The sequence below is a fragment of the Tachysurus fulvidraco genome, chromosome 8 (assembly GCF_022655615.1).
Source record: "Tachysurus fulvidraco isolate hzauxx_2018 chromosome 8, HZAU_PFXX_2.0, whole genome shotgun sequence".
Classification (NCBI taxonomy): domain Eukaryota; kingdom Metazoa; phylum Chordata; class Actinopteri; order Siluriformes; family Bagridae; genus Tachysurus; species Tachysurus fulvidraco.
In genome coordinates this window covers 14,038,044-14,059,937 of record NC_062525.1, presented here as the reverse complement: position 1 = coordinate 14,059,937, position 21,894 = coordinate 14,038,044, and the positions used below count along the sequence as shown (strand labels likewise).

The following is a 21,894-nucleotide window of genomic DNA, read 5'->3' as shown; positions in this document are numbered from 1 at the left end:
TCTCACCGTTTTCTTTGCATTAAACCTTCAGATTATCCCAGGCAATAATACCTTTTAGAGTTAACTCCATCTTAGTGGTTTCAGGAAAATGCATCACCTCAGCATGGTATGACCAGCACAGAAGCTGAGCCCTTATAAGACTATTCACTCTGGACTGCAATCTAAATGAAAATCTTTGCTGGGATTGATTGAGATCAGGTCTGGAGTGCTCTCTGGGGATGCCTGGAGCCTGATGACATCATGGCATCCAAATCAGCCATCTAGACTGGATCCCCTGCTATGAGCAGCATCCATTTTTGATGTAGAAAGAAGTCTGATGTGGAATTGACATCAGCTGATGTGTTTGAACGAAGTGCAGAAGCTTTCTTCACCTTTGGTTGTAACGCTGGAGTTGTCACTCCGCTAGGCCGTGGTTTTAGGATGCCGTGGTAACTGGCTGATTAGCTGGATCCTGTGCAGAAATCGATGCCCTTGTTTCCCAGTCAGTGATGGCTACGCACTGCTGATGGTTAATTAATAGTAAGGGATCAAAGTGATCGGCTTTTAGACACCTAGCCTGTAGTAATATCATGTTAGTGTTGCATCTTCACAACCTTTCATCTTCTCTCCTTATGTCTTTCACGACTCTGCAAAGAACATTCATACAGATACTTCACATCATTCCTCTCTCTCTCTCTCTCTCTCTCTCTCTCTCTCTCTCTCTCTCTCTCTCTCTCTCTCTCTCTCTCTCTCTCTCTCTCTCTCCACTGTCTGGCACTTTAATTAGGAGAGAGTACAGATTTCAGCCAGGCATGGACTGACATTTGAAGACCATGAACCATCTTTAGAGAGATGTAGTCATTTGGCACTTTCCCACTCAACAGCCTCCTACTCTTCAGATAAAATCAGAGCTACAGTACTAGAATAAAGTGACATGTAAAAATTGAGCCATGCTTGTGGATTACTTAGGGTTTTCCTGGTGAAACCAGATGAATGCAAGTTCGGGGTGCTACTTGTGAAACCTGATGTCAGTGTCTCTTCAAATTTCAAGAGTCTCCTTGTGAAAATTGAAGTTAACTATTATCTTGTCCTCTCCTTACACTCACATTCACCCATTATTTAAGAACACAATAAAACCCTTTGGAGAGAGATTAACGGGATCTTATTAATCATTTGGCAGCATGATGACATTTTTACCATATGCTACAGATTGTTAAATGTCCTGGCTGAAAAATGATCATCTGGGAATATTGTATTATATCTTATTTTACAGCCCAGTTTGACAGTATTGGAAGAGCAAGGGCAATTATTTTGTTTGTTCTATATGCTGATGGTATTGAGGTCAAAAGATGAAAATAATATAGAATATCTCAGAATTTTAGCTAGTAACATCTATGTGTGTTAAATTTCTTTTTTTTAATCAACCCATTTTACATTTTACAATTTACAAAATCTTGGAACAATTGTGATTGATAATAGTGTTTCTTTTTGCCCAGGTGTGTCATCTTAGATTGACTGTTTATACAATTAATATCTTGAATGTATTCTTCTAATAAATATATTAAAAATAAACCAACATGAAGACCAGATAGTTGTCTTTGGAGGAAAAGTAAGCTACAGTATATGATAGCTGAGGATGCACAGGTATTGGGTATAGCCAAATGACCTGTGAAGAAAACCTCCAAGAACAACAGTCATCACCAACAACCTTCACAGAGCAGCAGTGAATGGTATCAAATTGCACTGTACAGAGAAGACTTCATGAGCAGAAATATAGAGGTCATAGCACAAGATACAAACTTGTATACAGCAACAAATCAAAAGACCAGGCAAAAATTCATGAAGAAACACAGAAATGAGCCACAAAAGTTCTGAAACCAAGCTGTTTTTCCAAAGTGATGGAAGGGCCAAAGTGTGGAGGATGAAAGTGTCTGCTTATGATCCAAAACATACTAGCTCATCAGTCAAGCATGGGGAGGTAGTGTCATGGCTTGGGCTTGCATGACAGCTTCTGGAACAGGCTCACTAATCTTTATTGATGGTGTGAGTCATGACGGTCACAGCACAATGAATTCAGAAGTCTACAGAAACATTCTGTCTGCCAATTTACAGAGAAATGCATCCAATCTGTTTAGGAGGAACTTCATCATGCAGCAAGACAATGAGCTGAAACCCACTGCCAACAAAACAAAGGACTTCATCAGTGGAAAAAGTGGGAAGTTTTAGACTTTAACCCAGCTGAGCAGCATTGAAGAGTGAAACCACCTAAAACAAACAAAAAAGTGAAAGAAGCTGTGGTAATGGCCAGAGAAACAGTAACCAATCATTTTTATGATGTCAGTGAGTCACAGGCTGGACACAGTTATTCCAGTTGCAATTTCTATACTTTTGCTCACATAACAAAATTGGTGTTAAGCTCATGTACATGTAAATATCACAAACTGAAAGATGAAATTATGATCTCATATTATCTCATATTCACATTTCATCTCAAACCTTTTGGTGTATAGCAAAAACAAAAGAGTGGCCTTGCTATCCCAATACTTTTGAATGGGACTGTATACACACACACACACACACACACACACACACACACACACACACACACACACACACACACACACACACACACACACACACACACACACACACACACACACACACACACACACACACACACACATACATATCTATATGGCTAATGTAAAAAGAAAAGTGCAGAAACGGACACCATACTGAAACCTGAACAACCAAATTGTCATTTTGAATAATTTTTCTTTTACTCAGAATAAAACTGAAATTGTTTCATTGAAACTTGCTTTTAATGGAAGGCAAAGGTAAGTTGTGTTTTAGAATGCCTCAACAAAGCTGTTCTTACATAGTTATATCCAAGATTGGACCAATAATTTAAATGTATTTTGGTTATTTAGATTTAATCTAAAGTTTTGTGGTATTGATGAACAATCTTGCCAAAACTGAGCCTCCTCTATTCCTATACAGTATGTCTATGTTTGTAATGCATAATCCCGCATACATCCTTGAAAGAACAAATCTGAAAGATTTAGAGGCTAATTTAGACTAGCTTTTATTTAAACATTCATGAAAGTGCTTTACAAAAATGTACTTTGCATAAATGTTTATTGCATGCTCCAGCGACTGCTCTTAGACTTGCATTATAAATGAGTTTTGTGTAAATTTGTTTTCTGTCTTAAAGTATTGAAACAGTGGAGTATTCCTCTAATGGAAAGCTTAGATTGCTCAGATCGACGAGGCACTTCAGTTTTTCGGTTAGCTTTTGAACTTCACAGATATTTTAAATTATGTTGTGCATATTATGTGTTTCATAGATGGTGCCTTATACAGTAGGTAAACATTTTGAAACAGGAAATTTATGCCTGTTATTTTCCAAGCCACTTCATTTAGCTACACTGTCAGATTACTGCTAATGATAACATTCACTAAACTAAAGAATCTGTTTGAGAAAGATGAAAAGTATTAAGTATTAGGGTAAATATTATGAATATTTTGTTTCTATGAAGACCATTTCTAAAATGACATCTTACGTCAAGAAAAATTACTAAATGACTTACTTGTCCACGACTGCTCCGTCTCTTGCCGTTGTTTTCCAAGACATTTTTCTTACAGGCTGGCTGATGCAGAGGAGTGCGAGATATTTATTGCTAGCAAAGGCATACACTCACTCACTTTGAACACTTTCATGCATTTATGCAGTCAGTCAATCATGTGTCAGTTGCTGTGCATACAATCATGCAAATCCAGGTCAAATATCAGAATAGAGAAATATATGATCTCAATAGCTTGCTGATGGCATTTCAGAAATTGTTTATCTGCTGGGATTTTTCACACACAGCTGTGATACCCAAAATGATGTGAAAAACAAAGACAGTGAGTGAGCGATAGTTCTCCTGGTGGAAATGCCTTGACGGTGAGGGGAGAAAAGTATCTAAAGAAGAACTGTATCTGAAATAAGCACTGCAGAAAAGCATCTCCACATGTTGTACAACCTGTTGAACCTTGAGTTGGATGGCTACAACAGCAGAAAAACACATCAGATTCCATTCATGTTTTCTATGCCAGGATCTGGAATCCGAGGCTACAGTGGACACAGGCTCAGTTGAAGACTGGAAAAGCATCATTTGGTCTTTTTCCAATCTGAAGCTGCACAGTTCTGATGAGCCTGTGTCCCCTGTAGCCTGGAGTGCCCTCTTTTAGAGACGCCGGATGTTATGTAATGCTCTCTCTACAGTGTGTGTTTGTGCTCAGTATGCTGGATGGTCACCCACTCACCGCCTCGCTCTGCTTGGTTGTGTTTTCTAGGAGAAAGGCAGTGGCCGATGCGCTCTCAGAGTCACCATGGTAGGAAGGCAATTCTGTGTGGTTGAGTGTGTGTTTTGACCCTTTGACCACCGACACTAGCCTCTGTCTGTGTTTGTGGTGGCTGTGTACGTCTGTGTACTTTCACCCCTCGCCTTGTAGATCTGTGCCAACGCTCGATTAGATGTGTCCTGTTTTCATTCTCTTTATTTCTTTCATTAAATGCCCAGCTTTCCTTTTTTGCTTGACTCACTCCCCCATAGTGTTTCTGTCACTCTGAACTCTTTCTGTCTCCTGGAGTCTCCTACACAAGCTTTGGCCACCTTCAAACAAAAAGTGTGGAACACCTGTGCAAGGATAAAGACAGTTTTACTGATGATGTTACTTCTTGTTAATAAAAGAAGACATCAGATAAATCTGTGCTTATCTTTGTTAACAATTCAACGCTAAACTTCAACAAGAGAAGACCTCGACTCTGGGATCCACGGAAAACCTGGTACTGTATGTGTAATGATATTTTACAACCAGAAAAAAAACCTTTCTGTTGATATAAATCTTTTGTTTTGTGTCAGAAATAGAAATGCCATTACTGGGATTATGTAACATTAATGCTGAGTGAAATTAAATAAAAACAAGTAAACACAGTGTGCCATGAGTCATTTGTCTTCCCACTCCGGAAGTCCAGCCATGCGTTAGTATGGTCAGTGTTCTTCATAATACTGCATGTCTGTGATATTGCTAAATGAGGCAGTGAAGTGTTGCCACTGTGACCTCTGGAGATGGGTTATATAGTCACTTGAAAAGGCTGTCAGTGTGCATTTGTCAGTGTGGGACCAAGCACTTCACAAGAAAGACCAGGCTATTATTTACACATCAAGCTTTTTCACAACTTCTGCCTCTTGCCTCAGGTTTACCATGATACCATGAGTATTAGGGAATACGATTGCAAAAGGCAAAGAAATGCTTCAGTTGCTTATTATTGTTCATTTTCTCCTACTTCATAAATAATTCCACCCACTATCTAGCTCCTACTGTAGCTTCCTTATTACAAAACACTTGAAGCCAATCACCAAGCTACTTCTCATGCTCTGTCACTGGGAAGCTGAACAATCAGATGAATGCATGAACTCCTTGAAAAACTAAAAAAAAAAAAAAAAGTAAAGCTCTGGCAAGTTGCAACAATTAATGATTTTCAAAACCTGACAGTTTCTACCCATTCGCCAGCTCTTCCCTATCATGCTACAGCTACCGCCTCGAATAACATGCTTCCTAGACACGTGAAGCCAACTGTATCTTTTTTCAATAATTCTGTAGGGTTTTATATATTTTTTAGTCATCCCTCCTTCCCTTTTCCATAAACATGAGCACTGAGATGTCCATACTGATTGACAACGGTGAAAGTAATGCCTCCTTCCTACCCAGTCAGCAGGGCTAATTATACTCCTTTAGATTTCCAGCCAGATAGCATTTTGTCATCTTTGACATTCGAACTCCAACCTTGTGGGTTTTTTCTGTGGCACTCACTACCCACCCTATTTTATTCTGATTTCTGATGAATCCTCACAGTTTAACTCCAAATCTGCATGACAGACCATTATGGCATTTAACATTTTGCAAGTAAATATTAATTCTCTTTGTCAGTCGCTAAATGCCAACTTCCAACGGTTTCTTTGCACCTCTGTCCATCAGAGCAGCAGGAGAAGGGCAAGCCCACCTCATTTGCCCTGTCAACATGCCCACTTGGGTCAAAGCTTGTACCTCACCTGGCCCTACCCTGGTTATGACACTACGCTGATAATTAAATGGATCAGGATTTTTTTTTGGATGGTGGAAGAGGAGAAAACAAAGAAAAAGGTTAAGTTTATAAAAGGATGTATGAGGATTTGTCGTTCTTATCACTCCTGCTCATGGCTCACTACTCAATTCTACCAAACCTCAATATCCTGAGCAGCAGCCACTTTTTTAAAACGTATGTTTCATTAAAGGTCAACCAGCTATTTTATTCATGGTATTTTTAAACCGTGCTAAGAACCTTAAAACCTTTCAGCAAAAAAAATGTCATCTTTAATCAGACACAATGTAGGAAAGAAACTTTTCTGTCCTGATTTCAGGAGGCTGGCATGTTGTGGTTATTAAGGAGGCAATTTGTGTCTTGCAGTTGCTTCTAAACAACACTGGCCTGACCGGGGGTGATCTGTGGAGTGGGTGGGGGTGGGGTGTATGCGCTTTCATCACTGGAGGCTACACAGCTGTTCATGCAAAATTTTCTTTCATGACCTTGTTTATTTACTTCCTCTTAAATTATATATATATATATATTTTTTTCTTTGACCCAGGTCATCTCTATTGGGCTTAATCAGAAAAGAAAAGAATCACAAGGTTCATTTGAGGTTTTTACTTTAAATAGTAATTAAATAAAGTAATTTATTTTAAAATTATTTGGGCAGACAATCGGGGTTCAAGCCTTAACACTGCCTTGCTGCCACTGTTGGGCCCTTGATTAAGGCCTTTAACCCTCTCTGCTTCAGTTGCACAGTATCAGGGTTGACATGTTCTCTGACCCCAACCTCGAAAGTTGGGATATGTGAAGAAATTTTAAAAGAATTTCACTGTGCTGAAATGTATGTGTGGCATAAAGGCTTCTATTCTTTGTTGATGTGTTATGCAAATGTCTAATATATATATATATATATGTGTGTGTGTGTGTGTGTGTGTGTGTGTGTGTGTGTGTGTGTGTGTGTGTGTGTGTGTGTGTGTGTGTTTTATTTACATTTGATTCATTTGCAACATTTGCTATAAACAAATCCTTGGACAAAAATGCTAAGTGATAAAACAAGTAACTTTCATAATATGAAAATAATTTGCTTTGCAAAAGAGTCCCGTACCTCACTATTTTTGCAGTAATACAGCCTACATATACAACATTTGTCACTCTTTGTGGTGCCGATGCAGTTATTCTCCTGTGAATATGCAACAGAAATGTCAGAATACTGAATCACTGGTGTACCATCTGGATATTATTATGCGGACTGGCAGGAGTGTTGTTGTCAGGATGTATTAGGTGTGAAGCAGAAATGCGTGCGATGTGAAGATTCATTCGCCCGTAGGCGCTGGGATCAGTGATTGCTGCTCCCTATACTGTTTTTGTTTTGAAAGGCCAAACCCATCAACAACGTAGGCTGTACATGATTCACAACAAAGTAGACCTCATGGTAAAACAAGGGAGTGTTAATGCTGCAAGTTCAGCATGGCTTCTAAAACTCAACCATCCTGCATTCAAACATCTCTCTGGCTCTCTGAGCTTGTAGGTCAAAACTTTCCCGAATTCAGCACGGTTGCATCTTTTACCCCTTAGTGACGCCTAAAGTTTTGTTCTCTTCTCTCCAAGGAGCCTGAATGAAACAAACTGAAAGTTTACCACCCTCCTACTTACCTGAATAGCCTTAAAGGCAAAATTGGAAGCATCTCCATAACAAAAGACAACAGTGTGCCCCTGTGCCTCCAATTAATTTTCACATTCTCAAGCTTGCCAAGGAGGACAAGAAAAGAACTGTAATAGGCAGGCACTTCTGGAGTGGTTTAAGTTATTATTAATAACTTTCCACCCTTTTCGCTGACTGCCCTCTGTTGCCCGGATTGCTTTTTTTCTTGAGTTGAGAGTGTGACAGAGTGACAGGTCACTGTAACGGACCTTGGGCTGTAGCTCGGTTTTAGCTCTCCGCTTTAGCCCTCTGAAAAGCGGCTAATTGGTCCCCAGATTAAAGCGAGATCACTCAACTGGACCGTGCTTGGTATTAATTAGGCCTCACCACGAACCTAGTTTATGTCTGCCTGTGCTACACACACTTAGTCTGATATGTGACTTAATTTGATGCCACTGGCCTCTTAAATTGTCTTTAACTTTTTTATTTAAACTTTAACACTTTTAATTTAGCAGATGGTATAAAAGTAGTCTCGCTGCTGAGGTATTTCCAGTGTATTTGTTCAGGAATTCGGCTTCTCACACTCTTTAAAAGGTATAGAAATATTTTTAAAGCTTAGCATACCAGCACTGATGAAGCTACTTTGTCAAGCTACATGCTATGCATTTACACTACTGCTAAACTACTCTTTACATAAAGGCGCTAGCTATGTTTAAAAAACCCAACTAGCTACATTAAGTCTGATTTATTTATTTCACTAAAGCTATTTTGGCAAACTGATAAAAAGCAACTGTGAAGTTTTCATTTGTGCAGCTAATTTATGTGCCAGGAAGTAAAAGCTAGCCAGTTACCGTTAATGGGAAACACTATCCAGGCGGCAATAGCTAGCCAATCAACATTAATATGTATATAGTAATCCATAATTCCTCTCTGATTTCATTAGATAACAAATGAATGTGTATCATACTGTATGAATCTTCCACACATTTGAGATATATGGTCATGGATGTATATAGGCTTATATTTATCACAGCATCCTTTTTATAGGATGCATCTCTGTAGTACAGGGGTCGGCAACCCGCGGCTCCGTAGCCGCAAGTGGCTCTTTCATCCCTCTGCTGCGGCTCCCTGTAGATTTGGAAAATAAATATTTAATTTTAATAAAATAAATTAATTTTATTTTAGTTGTTTTTTTTTAAATGTAATTCTAAATTCTAAGATTATGATGCTTTTGTAACATTAAAATCAACCGTGTACTTTTTTGTTGCTCAAAAAATCCCTTATAACTGCCGAATTGCGAAATCCAACACACTGAAACAGACGCATTTTTGGTTTGCTGCAGCCGGCAAGTCATACAGGGCTGACAAGTGTCACACATTGAGAGTGACAGTCACGCATTTGGGTCTTTTCTCACGCTCTCCCGCCACACATCGTATTTCTCAAGCAGAAAAACTTTTTCACTATTTATCACATTTAATAAGCCTCGGCGCCCAAAACGTAACAGTCCGCACCGCTGTCTCTATGGAACCGGGCAGGAATCAAACGCGTCTCAGTTCTTAGTCAGAAATAAAATTTTGTTTACTCGGTAGCAGTTTATTGATTTCATAAATGCAACACATTACAGTTTTTTCTCATAAAGGTAAAAAACGATATATGCAGTGTTCTCTTCATTTTAGATGTCAAAAGGGTTTTGTGGCTCCCTGTGTTTTTTTTTTTTCTGTGGGAAACGGCTCCAAATGGCTCTTTGAGTGTTTATGGTTGCCAACTCCTGCTGTAGTATATTCACCTGATTATGTGAGAAGGGAAAAGAAGAGGTTTTGTAAGGCAAAACGCTATGATCTAGTCAGAAAACTTTGCATGCTACTGGAAAACTTTATTTTAAAAACAGCTAAACTACTGAAGACTGTAGCTAGTTAATCATAAACATGGCATGTTACTTTATACTGTGTAGCAATAATCGTTTTTCAGAAAATATATCCACATTTCTCACAAAAGTCAAACAGTTCTTCGACTTGTTTTGACTTCTGAATGTTGCAGCAATTCATTTTAAACAGGCAGAACATTACACACCCCCGATATTGGTGTGTGGGGTCCATACTACAGCGCAACGATTTATCACAGTCATTTTACTGGTCCTTTGTCAGCAACACAGGATAACTCCCATTCGTCACAGCTCACATCACAGTGAACTCAACCACTGTACTACTGTACCATGGCCTCTCCATAACCTCCATTAAAGTCACACACTGCAGGACCTGAACACTTCACAACCTACTGCTTTCTGCAGTATACACAACACACTGAGACTCACAAACAAATACACAGTGCAGGACTATGAACTTGACACTTCTCAACACCCTGCTCTGTGGAGAACACACACAGACACACAGACACACAAACACATACACACACAGACAATGACACACCCAAATACAGAAACACACGCATATACATACACACCACAAGACCATGACCTGAACACTTCCCACCCTACACCCTCTGCAGAATACACAAATAGCACTGAGATAGACAAACACATACACACACACACACACACACACACACACACACACACACACACACACACACACACACACACACACACACACACACACACACACACACACACACACAAGATGATGGCCAGGAAATAAAGGTTCCCCAAAGGTAGAAACATAAAAGTGAGCAGATGCGCTTGCCTTAGTTAGGACACACATACATGAATAATAAATAGTGTATGCATGATGGATCTAATGTATTATTCTCACCCATAGCTTGTGGTTCTACAGTCGAGTGTTGATGTGCATGGAGCAATTTGCAGTTTCTGCATGACATCTCTCCTCTGTCATGTCGAACATCACTGTGAATCTCTCTTATTGCACTACATAATTAAAAGTACACTCACATTTTCATCACCATGGCTGTGTTGGTTCTCTTTATTACATGTAATGTATGTGTGCTGAACCATTTTACTCATTACGATTGGGAGTTTTGTCTTTTCCTAATGGACCATTTCTCTTATCCGGGCATCCATGTCTTTTCATCATGGGCTCGTTTTTTATTTATCATGATTTGTTTTTCTTTCTTTTTTAGTTTTGTTTACCAGCATGTCATTGCTTCTTCTGCAGGCACACATCAACACAACTACAACCATGTGGCTCTCAGTAGTCCTACTAGAACTCCTAAAAATGGTAAGGATCACTCTTCTGCTCACTTCTCATCACATTCTTGGAATTAATAAATTTTATCTGTGTACCAGTTCATCTGTAATAACACCCATACTACACTATATATATATATATATATATATATATATATATATATATATATATATATATATATATATATATATATATATATATGCGTATGTATGTATGTGTGTATATAATATATATACATACATATGTGTATGTATATATATATATACACGCGTATATATATATGTATGTATATATATATATATATATATATATATATATATGTGTGTGTGTGTGTGTGTGTGTGTGTGTGTGTGTGTGTGTGTGTGTGTGTGTGTGTGTGTGTGTGTGTGTATGTTTTTTCTGAGATGTTTGATATTTAACCATTACCTGCCTCCAAGCCTGATGGTTCAGTGAATCTGTGCATAGAAGACTGTGCATCTTCTACACTGCCACCGGCAAGAGGATGTGGTTCACATGGATTTGAGGTGGTTTTCATACTTGTCAGGTTTGCTGAGGTCTGAATCTGAGTGTGATTTTTCCAAGCTCTTGGTCTGCTTTCAGACTCACTTGATTCTATTGATCCCTGTGCATTTGCATGCATATTAGCCTATTACAAACTCACTAGGAGAACACACCTCTATCAACTCACCTTTTTAATTTTTTGAATTATTTTTCATTATTATGCACAGTAAGCCACCTCTGCCACGTTTTCCTGACACTTATGGTACATGTGTTTTGTAAAAACTAACACTGTCATCATCAGCTAAAGAGCACATGCAGGATACTTTTATGTCCTGTACATGTGTAGACCCAGTGGTGTAGTCTAGTTTTTGTAGTGAGTATACTGTGATTTTTTTCCCCCCTCCCAGCCTCACACGCACCCATCCTAGAGCGACACCCCATAGGTACCACCACACTCACTAATGCATAAAATATGCATCTACATGTCATTTAGAGCATTATTAAAGACATTCCAATTTATTATAAGCAACAAAAGACAGTCAGCTGATAAAACCTGTGCTCCGGGTCCCATATTCATATAACATTTAAGGCTAAATGTAGCTCACTAGGAATGTAACTCATTAGGTGTAGTTCACCCAAAAATGAAAATTGTGTTATTTCCTCAACCTCAATTTGTTCCAAAACTGTATGAGTTTTTCTTCTGTTTAACACAAGAGATGATATTTTGAAAAATGACACAATTTTCATTTTTGGGTGAACTATACCTTTAAGAACTACATTTAGCCTTAAATGTTATATGAATATGGGACCTGGAGCACAGGTTTTATCAGCTGTCAATTTTAAATGTACATTTAAGAGTAAACAATAAACATTTGTTCATTGCAGAATATTATGAACTGAATGAACTGGTAGTTTACAAAGCTTTCCAAATTCATTTGTACTCGGGCTGTGGGTGAAATGTCACCCGAAGCTGCTGTAGCTTTATGTGCAGGCTTCCGAAAACACAAAGAGTGTAGTTTGGGTCTGCTTTCGTTTCATATCTTCTTTTACATTAGTTAGTTAATTTCAAATTTGCGCCAAAAAAACACCGCTAAGCAACTGATTTTCCTTCTTGGTAGGTGACGTCAGATCAGGTCACAGGCGACGGAAGCCACAATGGTCCAAAAACGTTAGTGATTCACAATCGCAACCACAGCCTGTGTTCGCAACACAGACGGGATGAATTATGAATGAAAGTTCTGTCACAAAACGATATTGTTACGTATCCTCACGCGTTTTAAGTGTGTATACGGAAATCCTTGGCCTTTCCTAGTGGGTATACGGCGTATACCTGCATATCACGTAGATTACACCACTGTGTAGACCCAAGTAAGAGTACAAGTTGTGTTCACATTCACAGGAATTGTGCCACAGTTCTAGTTCAAATGGAACTCAGGCCCAGTACTTTGGCACACTTCCCGGTCCACAAGAAAGCTTTTTTTTTCATGAGAATTTTCATACCAATTTTTCATGAGAATTATGCTCTATTTCAGACTAAAATGGACGAGTGAAAAACCCACGAGTTATTATTCTCTAGCAGGCTCAGTCCATTCTGCTTAGAATGACTGGTGCTCAAAATTTTAAATGCTTAGCTAAGTCTTTCTGCCAGTTTATCATGATCAACCAACAGCTAATTCACATGGACTTGTGTGCTGGACACTTCATGTAATCTAAGAGTCTAACAATATATCTAAATATATTTAACATAAAATCTATCATCATTGATACAGTGATGCTTTGAAATGTCTATTTAGCATTAATTAGTAGTCATCATGAAGCATCAGCACTTTGGAACAGCCGCCAAGTTTTCTTCCATGCGAAAGTCTTCTGTTCAGACGGCTGTAATCGTGCTTTGCAGATTCTCAGCAACAAGCTTTGTTTTTCATGTTATTAACTTCAGGTGAGACTCCCAAGAGGTGCAACAGAAAATTGTTCGCCTTATTGTTGAGAGATTGCAAGTTTGAATCAACAATGCCACACTTATCCAAGGCTCGGAGCCCAGAGAACAAAATGACCCGTGTTCTCTGGGTGGGAGATATGGCAGAACTGTTTAGAAATTAGAGCAACAGAAGAAATTCACAGGCATTTGTAAGCATATGTGTATGAAAAAAAATGGAAAAGAAGTGGTGGCTGGCTTTAAAATTTTTTGAAAGAAGCACGTGTTAGCCTAGTGGTTGGGAAATGGCAAGGACAAATTTGACAATGGGGAAAAAACTAAGGGGGAAGAGAGGCCGATGAGCCACTATGAAGTAACATAGCATTAAAAATGACTATAAGGTGATAAAAATTCAAATCATTCTTTGATTAACAAAATTGCTGTGGTGTATGAGAAAATAATTAGAATTATTGGAAAATAATTTGATCGTCATAATTAAATGCGCAGAACCTGTGGTTAATAAGTAGGTTCTTATTTATCATAATTTTACATTTACATTTACAGCATTTTCAGATACCCTTATCCTTACATTCTATCTCATTTTACACAGCTGAGCAATTGAGCCTTACTCAGGGGCCCAGCGGTGGCAGCTTGGTGGACCTAGGATTTGAACCTTCTGATTGAAAGTAATCCAACACCTTAATCACTAGGCTTCCACACCCCAAATTTAGTGCTGCATTGTTAAGAACAATGCAAAGATGTGTTCCATAACCGAGAAACCATACGTCATTTGATAAACAGCCACAGCTGAGTGGGTTATAACACGCAGGGTTCAGAGCGCTGTTAGAGTGCCAGTACATGCCATACATGTAAATGTAAAGGTAGTAAGGGCAAGCTCTATGTGAAGTTTGAGACAATGATAAGATCTGCTCCTTTGCTCTTTCTCACTCAGTGCCTTTTACTTCCACCAAACAAAGTAGAAAGCAGTCATTGTGACCATTTCAGCACGAGCCAATTCACTTATGCCTGCCGCAGTGCTCACACTACACATGACGTGTGCTTGAAGAATCAATCCGGCCAGATGAACAAGCCGAGCAAGGACGAAAACTATTAAAAAAACAGCATAAAACAAGCTGACACCGAGTATTCATAAACTATCGATGTTTTTTGCTTAATGAACACACACTGATCAAAAGATGAAGGAAAAGCTCAGAATGTGTGCTACGAACGCCTCGGATAAAGAGCTCTCGACTGGTGTCCTCAAAATGTGGAGGCTAGAAATGCAAGCAGCAACTGCTCATCTTGTTAGTGAAAGGATTAAATCACCGCCTTTTGGTGAGCTGCTTTAATTCGACCGGGGAGGAAGCGGGTGGGGTGAGAAGATGGATAGCTCTCCCTAACAAGCTCCAAAGATTTTTTTTTCAGCAGATTGGTTGTTATAAGACAAATCCTGTTATTGCTCTTTCTCAGAGGGGTTAATTCTGTTTATGGCAGTGGAACTTTCCTCTCAATAACACTGCAGTGCAGCCTTTCAGACACTTTTATTATTATTGCCATATCCTTTGGGATGTTATGATTTAGTTAAGAAACAAAACTACAGTATTAATGACTATGTTTAATACCAAAAAGAGGAACAGACTTTTTTTTTCTATTGGGCATGTCTTTGTAAGCATTCGTAAGCATCCCAGATCGCATCAGCTGATTCAAAAAAACTCCACCACCCTTCTCCTTTTCCTCCACCAATTTTAAATAATCGTTATGTTATTTGTAAGAAATAAAACATGATGGATTGTGCTGTTCTGTCAGGGAAACTACTCAACAACAGGGTGGTGAAATGTTGTCTAATCCTTATATTGATTTTTTAAATAAACATGAATCTGTAAGTATTTTATTCCTCTTACACCGCAGCAATTTTCACTGATTACTTATTATTTATTATTGTTTTTGGTTTAGTAAACAGATGGCTGGTAAGTGCAAAGATTGCCAACAAATCATAAACAGAACAGCAAATCAGAAAAAAAACACTAAACATCACCATGGAAAGGAACTAAAGTTTAGGAGCTAAACTTACGATGGAAAGGATAAGTCCTCCTAAAATATCGCATTATTAGACTGTCATATGTAAAAAAAAAAAAAAAAAGAAATAAATAAACAAAAAATAGATATACAAAAATATATAGTTCAAAATAAACTATAAAAAATATAGTTATATATCATGTATAGTTCTGAAGCCAATCACCAATGAGCCTTTGATACTCAAGGACCTCCCCTTTTTTTGGTTTTATACTGTTTTGTGGTTTGTTAATTAGTTTTGCACTTACAAAGCCTTTTCCGCCTTGTGTCTTACTGTGAATAAAGATGAATCCGTCTTTCGGTGCTATACCTAGGACTAGAAGCAAAGCCCACAGCATGTGTTGAACAGTGTAATATAGAGCACATGGCGTTGTGTAAACACGATCTATCTCACTCACAGCACCTTCCAGCCCCCTGATGCATCATTTTTGTCTCAGAGCTGTCTCTGTGGCACAAGTCTCTGCCCTACTTTTAACCAGAGCACGATCCCTGCACGTCCAAACCATGCCCAGGCTTGCGTGACGGGCACAAAGCCCAGGGAACTGAAGGAACTGCAGAAGGCCTGCCTCCTTCGTGGCTCTTCTATCCCATCATATCACTAAGGAAACAAGGGTCCTCTGCTGACTAGCAGGCTGGAGATGGGACACTATTTACAAGGGCTTGACTAAATCACTGTCTCACCATGGCTCATTAGCCGCTAAGTCATAGGCTCCAGTTCATCCACTGATTTCCCTGCAGTCTTTCTTCTGCTGCGTCAAACTCCCCTGAGCAGAAAATAGATAGAATTGTTTATAGTTGTTACTTTGTTTTGACGCATCTTTTGGTCTGCTGTCTTGTCGTCCTCCAGAGAGCACGCGTATGAACAGCATCCTCACGTCGCAGACGGAGCCGTACGATCTGTCCTTCTCCCGCTCCTTCCAGAGCCTCTCGCACCTGCCTCCATCCTACGAAACCGCCATGAAGGCTGACCTCAACAAGTACTCCTCGCTCAAAAGACTGAGTCAGAGCTGCTTTCTCATTCTACACTCTGTTGAGCTTGTTGTTTTATCAAGGCTGGGATCAATTTCCTTTCAATTCCATCTCGCTTCAGCCTATAGGCAGTTCAGCGACCAGACGACCTCAAATTCATCTTGCAGTTTAAATTTGCAGATTCTAGTGAATTAATTAATACTTAATTTCACTGTGTGATTTGAATTGATTGCTCTGAATTGCTGGAATTGACCCCAAACCTTGCATCTTACAATCTGCCCTGAAAGCACTTAATGGTCTTTTGGATTTGTATTCTATATCAAGAGTGCACAAACCTGCTCCTTCGAGATCAATTGCGTTTAGCGAGACTGATCCAGCTTATCGAGCTTGTCAGGAGCTAAACTTTGCAGGAGGATAATTCTCCAGGAGCAGGATTTACCACCTGGAAGAATACATCCATGGTCGGACCATTGTGCTTATTAGACCACCCAAGCTTTATTAACCACTACACATCCGCCCTTTCAGAAGCTCTCTTTAAAGCATGGTATTCAATACCAAATCAAGTGATGAACATATTGCAGTTTGCCTCAGTCTCTGCAGAGGACTTCCCAATGACCTCGCTGCTCCATTCTATTGATCTGACTGATTGCAGAATTTATGTTGTGTAATAAGGTCTCCTTTCATAATGTTCCCTAAGTAAAGAGCAAATAAATGGCTTGTGTAATTTAATATGGATTAACCCAGGCCTCTTTGGATTTGAATCCAAATGAACTATGTGAAATCTTTTGTTTTCCAACTTTAATAACTACACACATTAAATACAGTCACAAATACTGAACATTATGTATACTGCTTTTAGTAATACATTAGTAACTCTCGTCTCCTCTTGGAGTAAATTAGTTTCTATATGACCAAATTTATTAGGTGATGTTGCTTTAGAATTTATTTTTATACTGTTAAATTTCCAAAACCTCCATTGTCTTATAATCACTGACAACCTTGTAGCTAGAGAGGAATATGTCAGCTTGCTCTGTTATGCCTTGAAGGCTAAAAACAACATGGGAGAATGAGTTATACATAATAAATAATGATGAAATCTGGAAAAATATCTGAAGATTTGCCAAAGGCCAATCAGGTAAAATTGTAATTCACAGAAATTACACACACATTTTCGCCTGTTGTGGAAATACATTCTCATATTCTCATTCCTGTCTCTCACGTGTAGCATCTCCATCATCTCATTGGTAGACCTGTGAGAGATTGCGAGTACATGTAGTATAATATGTTTCTGCGGTGAAAATGTTCTTCTGTATATAGAGAATTGGGTACAGTTGTGTCGTCTAGGTGACAAACTGATAATCGTCTAGCGTTTGTTCAACACAGACGAGCGTACTCCATTTAACACTCAGAAAAACCTACTTTTAATTTGCAATAAGCTTGATCGATTGCCAGGGCAGCAAGTTTGTTACTTATTGTCTCGAAATCTTTCAGCACCTCAGGGAACTGCATTCCGAATGAATCAGGAAATCTCTGACTTGGGTCTAGTACAGAACTGGCGTTTCCTTGATTTGAGGTTTTAATTTCCTTGAATGCAGCTTTATTCTTCCCCAAAGTTATGTAGTTTCTCAGCTCAAGTGTATGAGGAGATATCTGTCGATGTGTAACAGATCTCAAGGTCATCAGCTACATTCTTCATCTTGGAGGAGGCCGTAATTAAATTGCATTGCTTTCCTAATCATTCAGTTACAGATACAGTAGTCACTTAGTGTTCTCATGTGTCTGAGCTTCAGTTTAGATAAGCATTAAGAGATGTTTTGGTTTGCTTTTTCTCTATATCAAGAATCAAAGCATGACCATAACTATAATTTAAAACGTATACAGCATTCAGAGAATGTGTATGTATTAAAATCTGGGATTTAGGAAGAAACAGAATTTAAAACAAATTTAAAAATATCATTTTCTCATGTTGTCCTTGTGTGTTTTGTGTTTTGTGTCTAGTTTTTGTTTCCTGTTTTTTATTTTTTATTTTTATTGAACACCACCTACATTGGGTCTCTAACTTTATTTAATTAACGTTAGATCCATAAGCCTTAAACAGAAAATACTACATAAAACCGCTAACATTTCTCTATGCATTAGGGTGTTATGAAGACCCAAAGTAAGTACGGTGTTTCATTTATTTATATTATTTTTATAAGTAAGCTGTCCTGCTTAATCAATCAGGTACTTAGATGTTAGCATTTATTCCCTCCTAATATGGCTTTTTATTCAGATCATTAATTTAAATGGGCATGATCTGAGCACTACTTAGGCAGCTTGTAAACATAAGCTGGTCAGAAAGGTACATAAACCTCCTGCGTTACATTAAAAAAAAACAGTAAATACAGTGTTGGCTAAGAAACAGGGAGCTAGTGTGCATTTGAGAGCATATTTCTCAGTCAGATGTTTACAGTACTTCTGTCTGCCATCATTCATTCTTATCTGGAATAAGATTTATTAAGCTTGTTTTTGGTGAGAAGAACTTATGGTGTTGTCAGAAAATGTGGTCAGATTAAGGAAGAAAAAAATCAGTAGCAAGAATCACTGAGACTTCTGAACCTAGACACTTTCCAGCACAAGCCTAGATACAAACTGCATGACTGCTATGCACGGTTTTTTGCTTGTGTTTACACTTATGACAATTTTGATTGAGTCTTACTCTGTTCTTCCACAGCTGACAAGGATATGGATGACTACTACAGCCGGAAAAGGCACCTTCCTGATCTGGCAGCACGCAGCACTCTCCCACTACACATGATCAAAATCAACCAGGATTCTCAGAGTAGCCAGCAGGGTCAACAGCAGCAGCAACAGCAGTCTTCACGCCAGCGTCCTCGCCGTGTACAGAGAGCCATGTCTCAAGACCGAGTGCTGTCTCCAGAGCGTGGCTATGCTCAGGACTATGCCGTGTCTCCTTACCCCACGTCCCCATACGGCGAGCGCATCCTATCTGATGAGCAGCTGCTGTCGGCTGAGCGCCTACGCTCACACGAGCGTCTCATTTCCCAAGACCGTCTGCATTCGCAGGACCGGCGCTACTCACAGGAGCGTGTCCACTCGCACGAGCGTCTGCATTCTCACGAACGTATGCACTCGCAAGAGCGCCTCTACTCCCAGGACAGACTACGCTCGCAGGACCCGCTGCTCTCTCCCGATAAGACCATGCCATCCAAACGAGGCAGCTTTCACGGTGACAAGTCCATGTCCAGAGCCATATCGCACACGGACGTGTTTATGCCCACCACGCCTCTCTTGGACCGCTACAAGATGACCAAAATGCACTCGCATCCCAGTGCCTCAAACAACAGCGGCCCTGCTGCAGTGCACAACACGCTGACCAAGACCCAAACCACCTCCAAGAGACAGGCGTTTGCCTCACGCCGTACTCAGACCGTGGAACAGCTGCACTATGTCCCGCAGGCAGCTCAGCAGCAGCATCACCACCACTACCGTACAGGCAGTAAGACCGAAGTGACTGTTTAACTCAAATTTAATCGAACCTCAGCCATCCTCCAGGAACTCACACACAATATGGTCTGACAACCAGTTCACGTATACACTATACTATATCCCACATATACTCAGTACTCAGACAAGAGACCCTTCTGTGTGCATATCCATCATTTTTTGTGTGTTTGTAGATCACTGATAAAGGGTGGACTAGAAGATTGTGCAGCTTGTCAGAAACGAAGCATTCAGTTCTGCAGTACTTAAGGGCTTTGCAGGAAAAACAAATGTGCAGAGACTTTTAGCAGAATGACAGAAGGTGTAAATGAAATTGCTAGTTTGGTGCGAATGTGTAATGGAATTATATAACTTTATATAAATATATAAATACACATACTGTTTGTACTTAAAGTCCTAGTCATAGCTTTAGGAGTTCTTAAATTAAACTGATGTTAGCACTTCTATTGGTGCCTCTATGAAACTGTTCCATTTCATCGACGAAGTGGTTTTGTGGGTTACAAAGCACAACTGATTAAAAAATAATTTTGTTTTCCTATTTTTTTGTTTTGTTTTGTTTTTATTTGTTTAGCTTTTTTGTTTGACTAATTTGTGTTGCTCTTTTTTTTTTATTGACAATGACAAGTTCTTTTGCGTACATGATTGTAAATAAGCTATTTTAGTAACCGCAGTAATCAGAGAAGTCTGTTCTGGTTGCCATTTGTATAGTTTTATTTTAGAAAATCAACAATTACAGATATGACCCACTAGCCCAGTATTGGAACATTTTAACTGAATACAAATATTGTATGTGTCATTGCAATTGTGTTTGTAGAATGAGAATCGGGTTAAACTACATGACCACTCTCGATATCTGGCTGTAGACTGTGCTCCAGTGAGTGACTCACAAGAAGAATATAATATGCTTGTTGTAGTTGCTTCAAATAAACCATCCTTATTTTTCTAAACATAATTCTAACCTGGAGTAAATCTGTTGTGTGAATTGAATCTATTTCCAGATACTAGAAGACAGAAGATATATCTTTTGATGGAAAGTAATGGAAATGGAAATATGGGTGTGTCTTTGGCTGTGTTCACATTACAAACCTTTTTGCTCAGAACAATTCTGTCTCTCTTGACAGCTCATGATTTTTATTCTCAAGGAACACTTATCTGTCTGTAATAAGAATGCACCACTTTCACCAAAAACTTCCCCTTAGTTCCTTGGGCAAGTGTTTTATTGCACTACTAGGTATCAGTATTTTTTATTACAATGTTGTTTGAAACAACTCCTCCAGGTAAATCACCAATTTTCCAACTGGGATTTCTGTCATCTTCTAATGTTAGCAACATCTAGTGGAGAACAACGACTGTTATTATATGCATATACCCATTGGAGAAAACTGACACAATTCCAAACTTAGCATTCTTGTATATGTTGAATTTTAACAAATCAGCTATATATCCAAACTAGGACCTGATAATAATGTGGCCTATCTGATAAAAAAAAGAGCAGCGACTTGATTCCACAAAATCCTGAAAAAACCCATCTGCATTGTTTCACTACAATGTTGTGATCTGAATGCAGCCTTAAAGTTCACATAGAATTCTTAAAGGAGGAGGAAGGAATTATTATAATTTATATTCAGATATTCACATACACATACATACATTTACATACAGCACATGAGCTAACCCGAATTGATTGCTAAAGGAACATTTCTAAATGTTCATAAGCTTCACTGCTTATGCAAATCCACTGGTATTTTGACAAGATTCTTCAGAGAAAGTAAAAGTGTCTTTGAGTTCATACATATGCAGAACTTTTTCAATATTATATTTAACAGACAGTATTTGGTGGATGTAATAAATATCTGGGGAAATTGTATTCACATTAACGCTCGTTGCAAAATAATGGGGTGCTAACCACTATTAAATCCTCCTCCACCTTACCTTCTAAGTGATACAACCAGACATGTCACTTATTAACTACCAGACAGTGAAGTGTGATTAATATTTAAAGAAAAAGTGTTTATACCATCACAACTCCCAAATT

General features: G+C 38.8%; 1 protein-coding gene across 6 annotated transcripts in view; it reads left to right on the top strand.

The window, feature by feature from the left end:
- LOC113662501 (protein shisa-6) overlaps positions 1 to 20,811 on the top strand; it is a 52,525-nt gene extending 31,714 nt beyond the window's left edge. For 2 of the 6 annotated variants that reach the window (XM_027177388.2, XM_027177384.2), the window contains exons 4-7: positions 4,318 to 4,356; positions 10,865 to 10,927; positions 16,234 to 16,386; positions 19,069 to 20,811. In XM_027177388.2, the coding sequence (XP_027033189.1) occupies positions 4,318 to 4,356; positions 10,865 to 10,927; positions 16,234 to 16,386; positions 19,069 to 19,877 (1,064 nt within the window). In that variant the 3' untranslated portion in view covers positions 19,878 to 20,811. The remainder of the gene's footprint in view (positions 1 to 4,317; positions 4,357 to 10,864; positions 10,928 to 16,233; positions 16,387 to 19,068) is intronic. The other 4 variants (XM_027177385.2, XM_027177386.2, XM_027177387.2 and 1 more) reach the window with 4 other exon arrangements.
- The last annotated feature ends 1,083 nt before the right edge of the window (positions 20,812 to 21,894 follow it).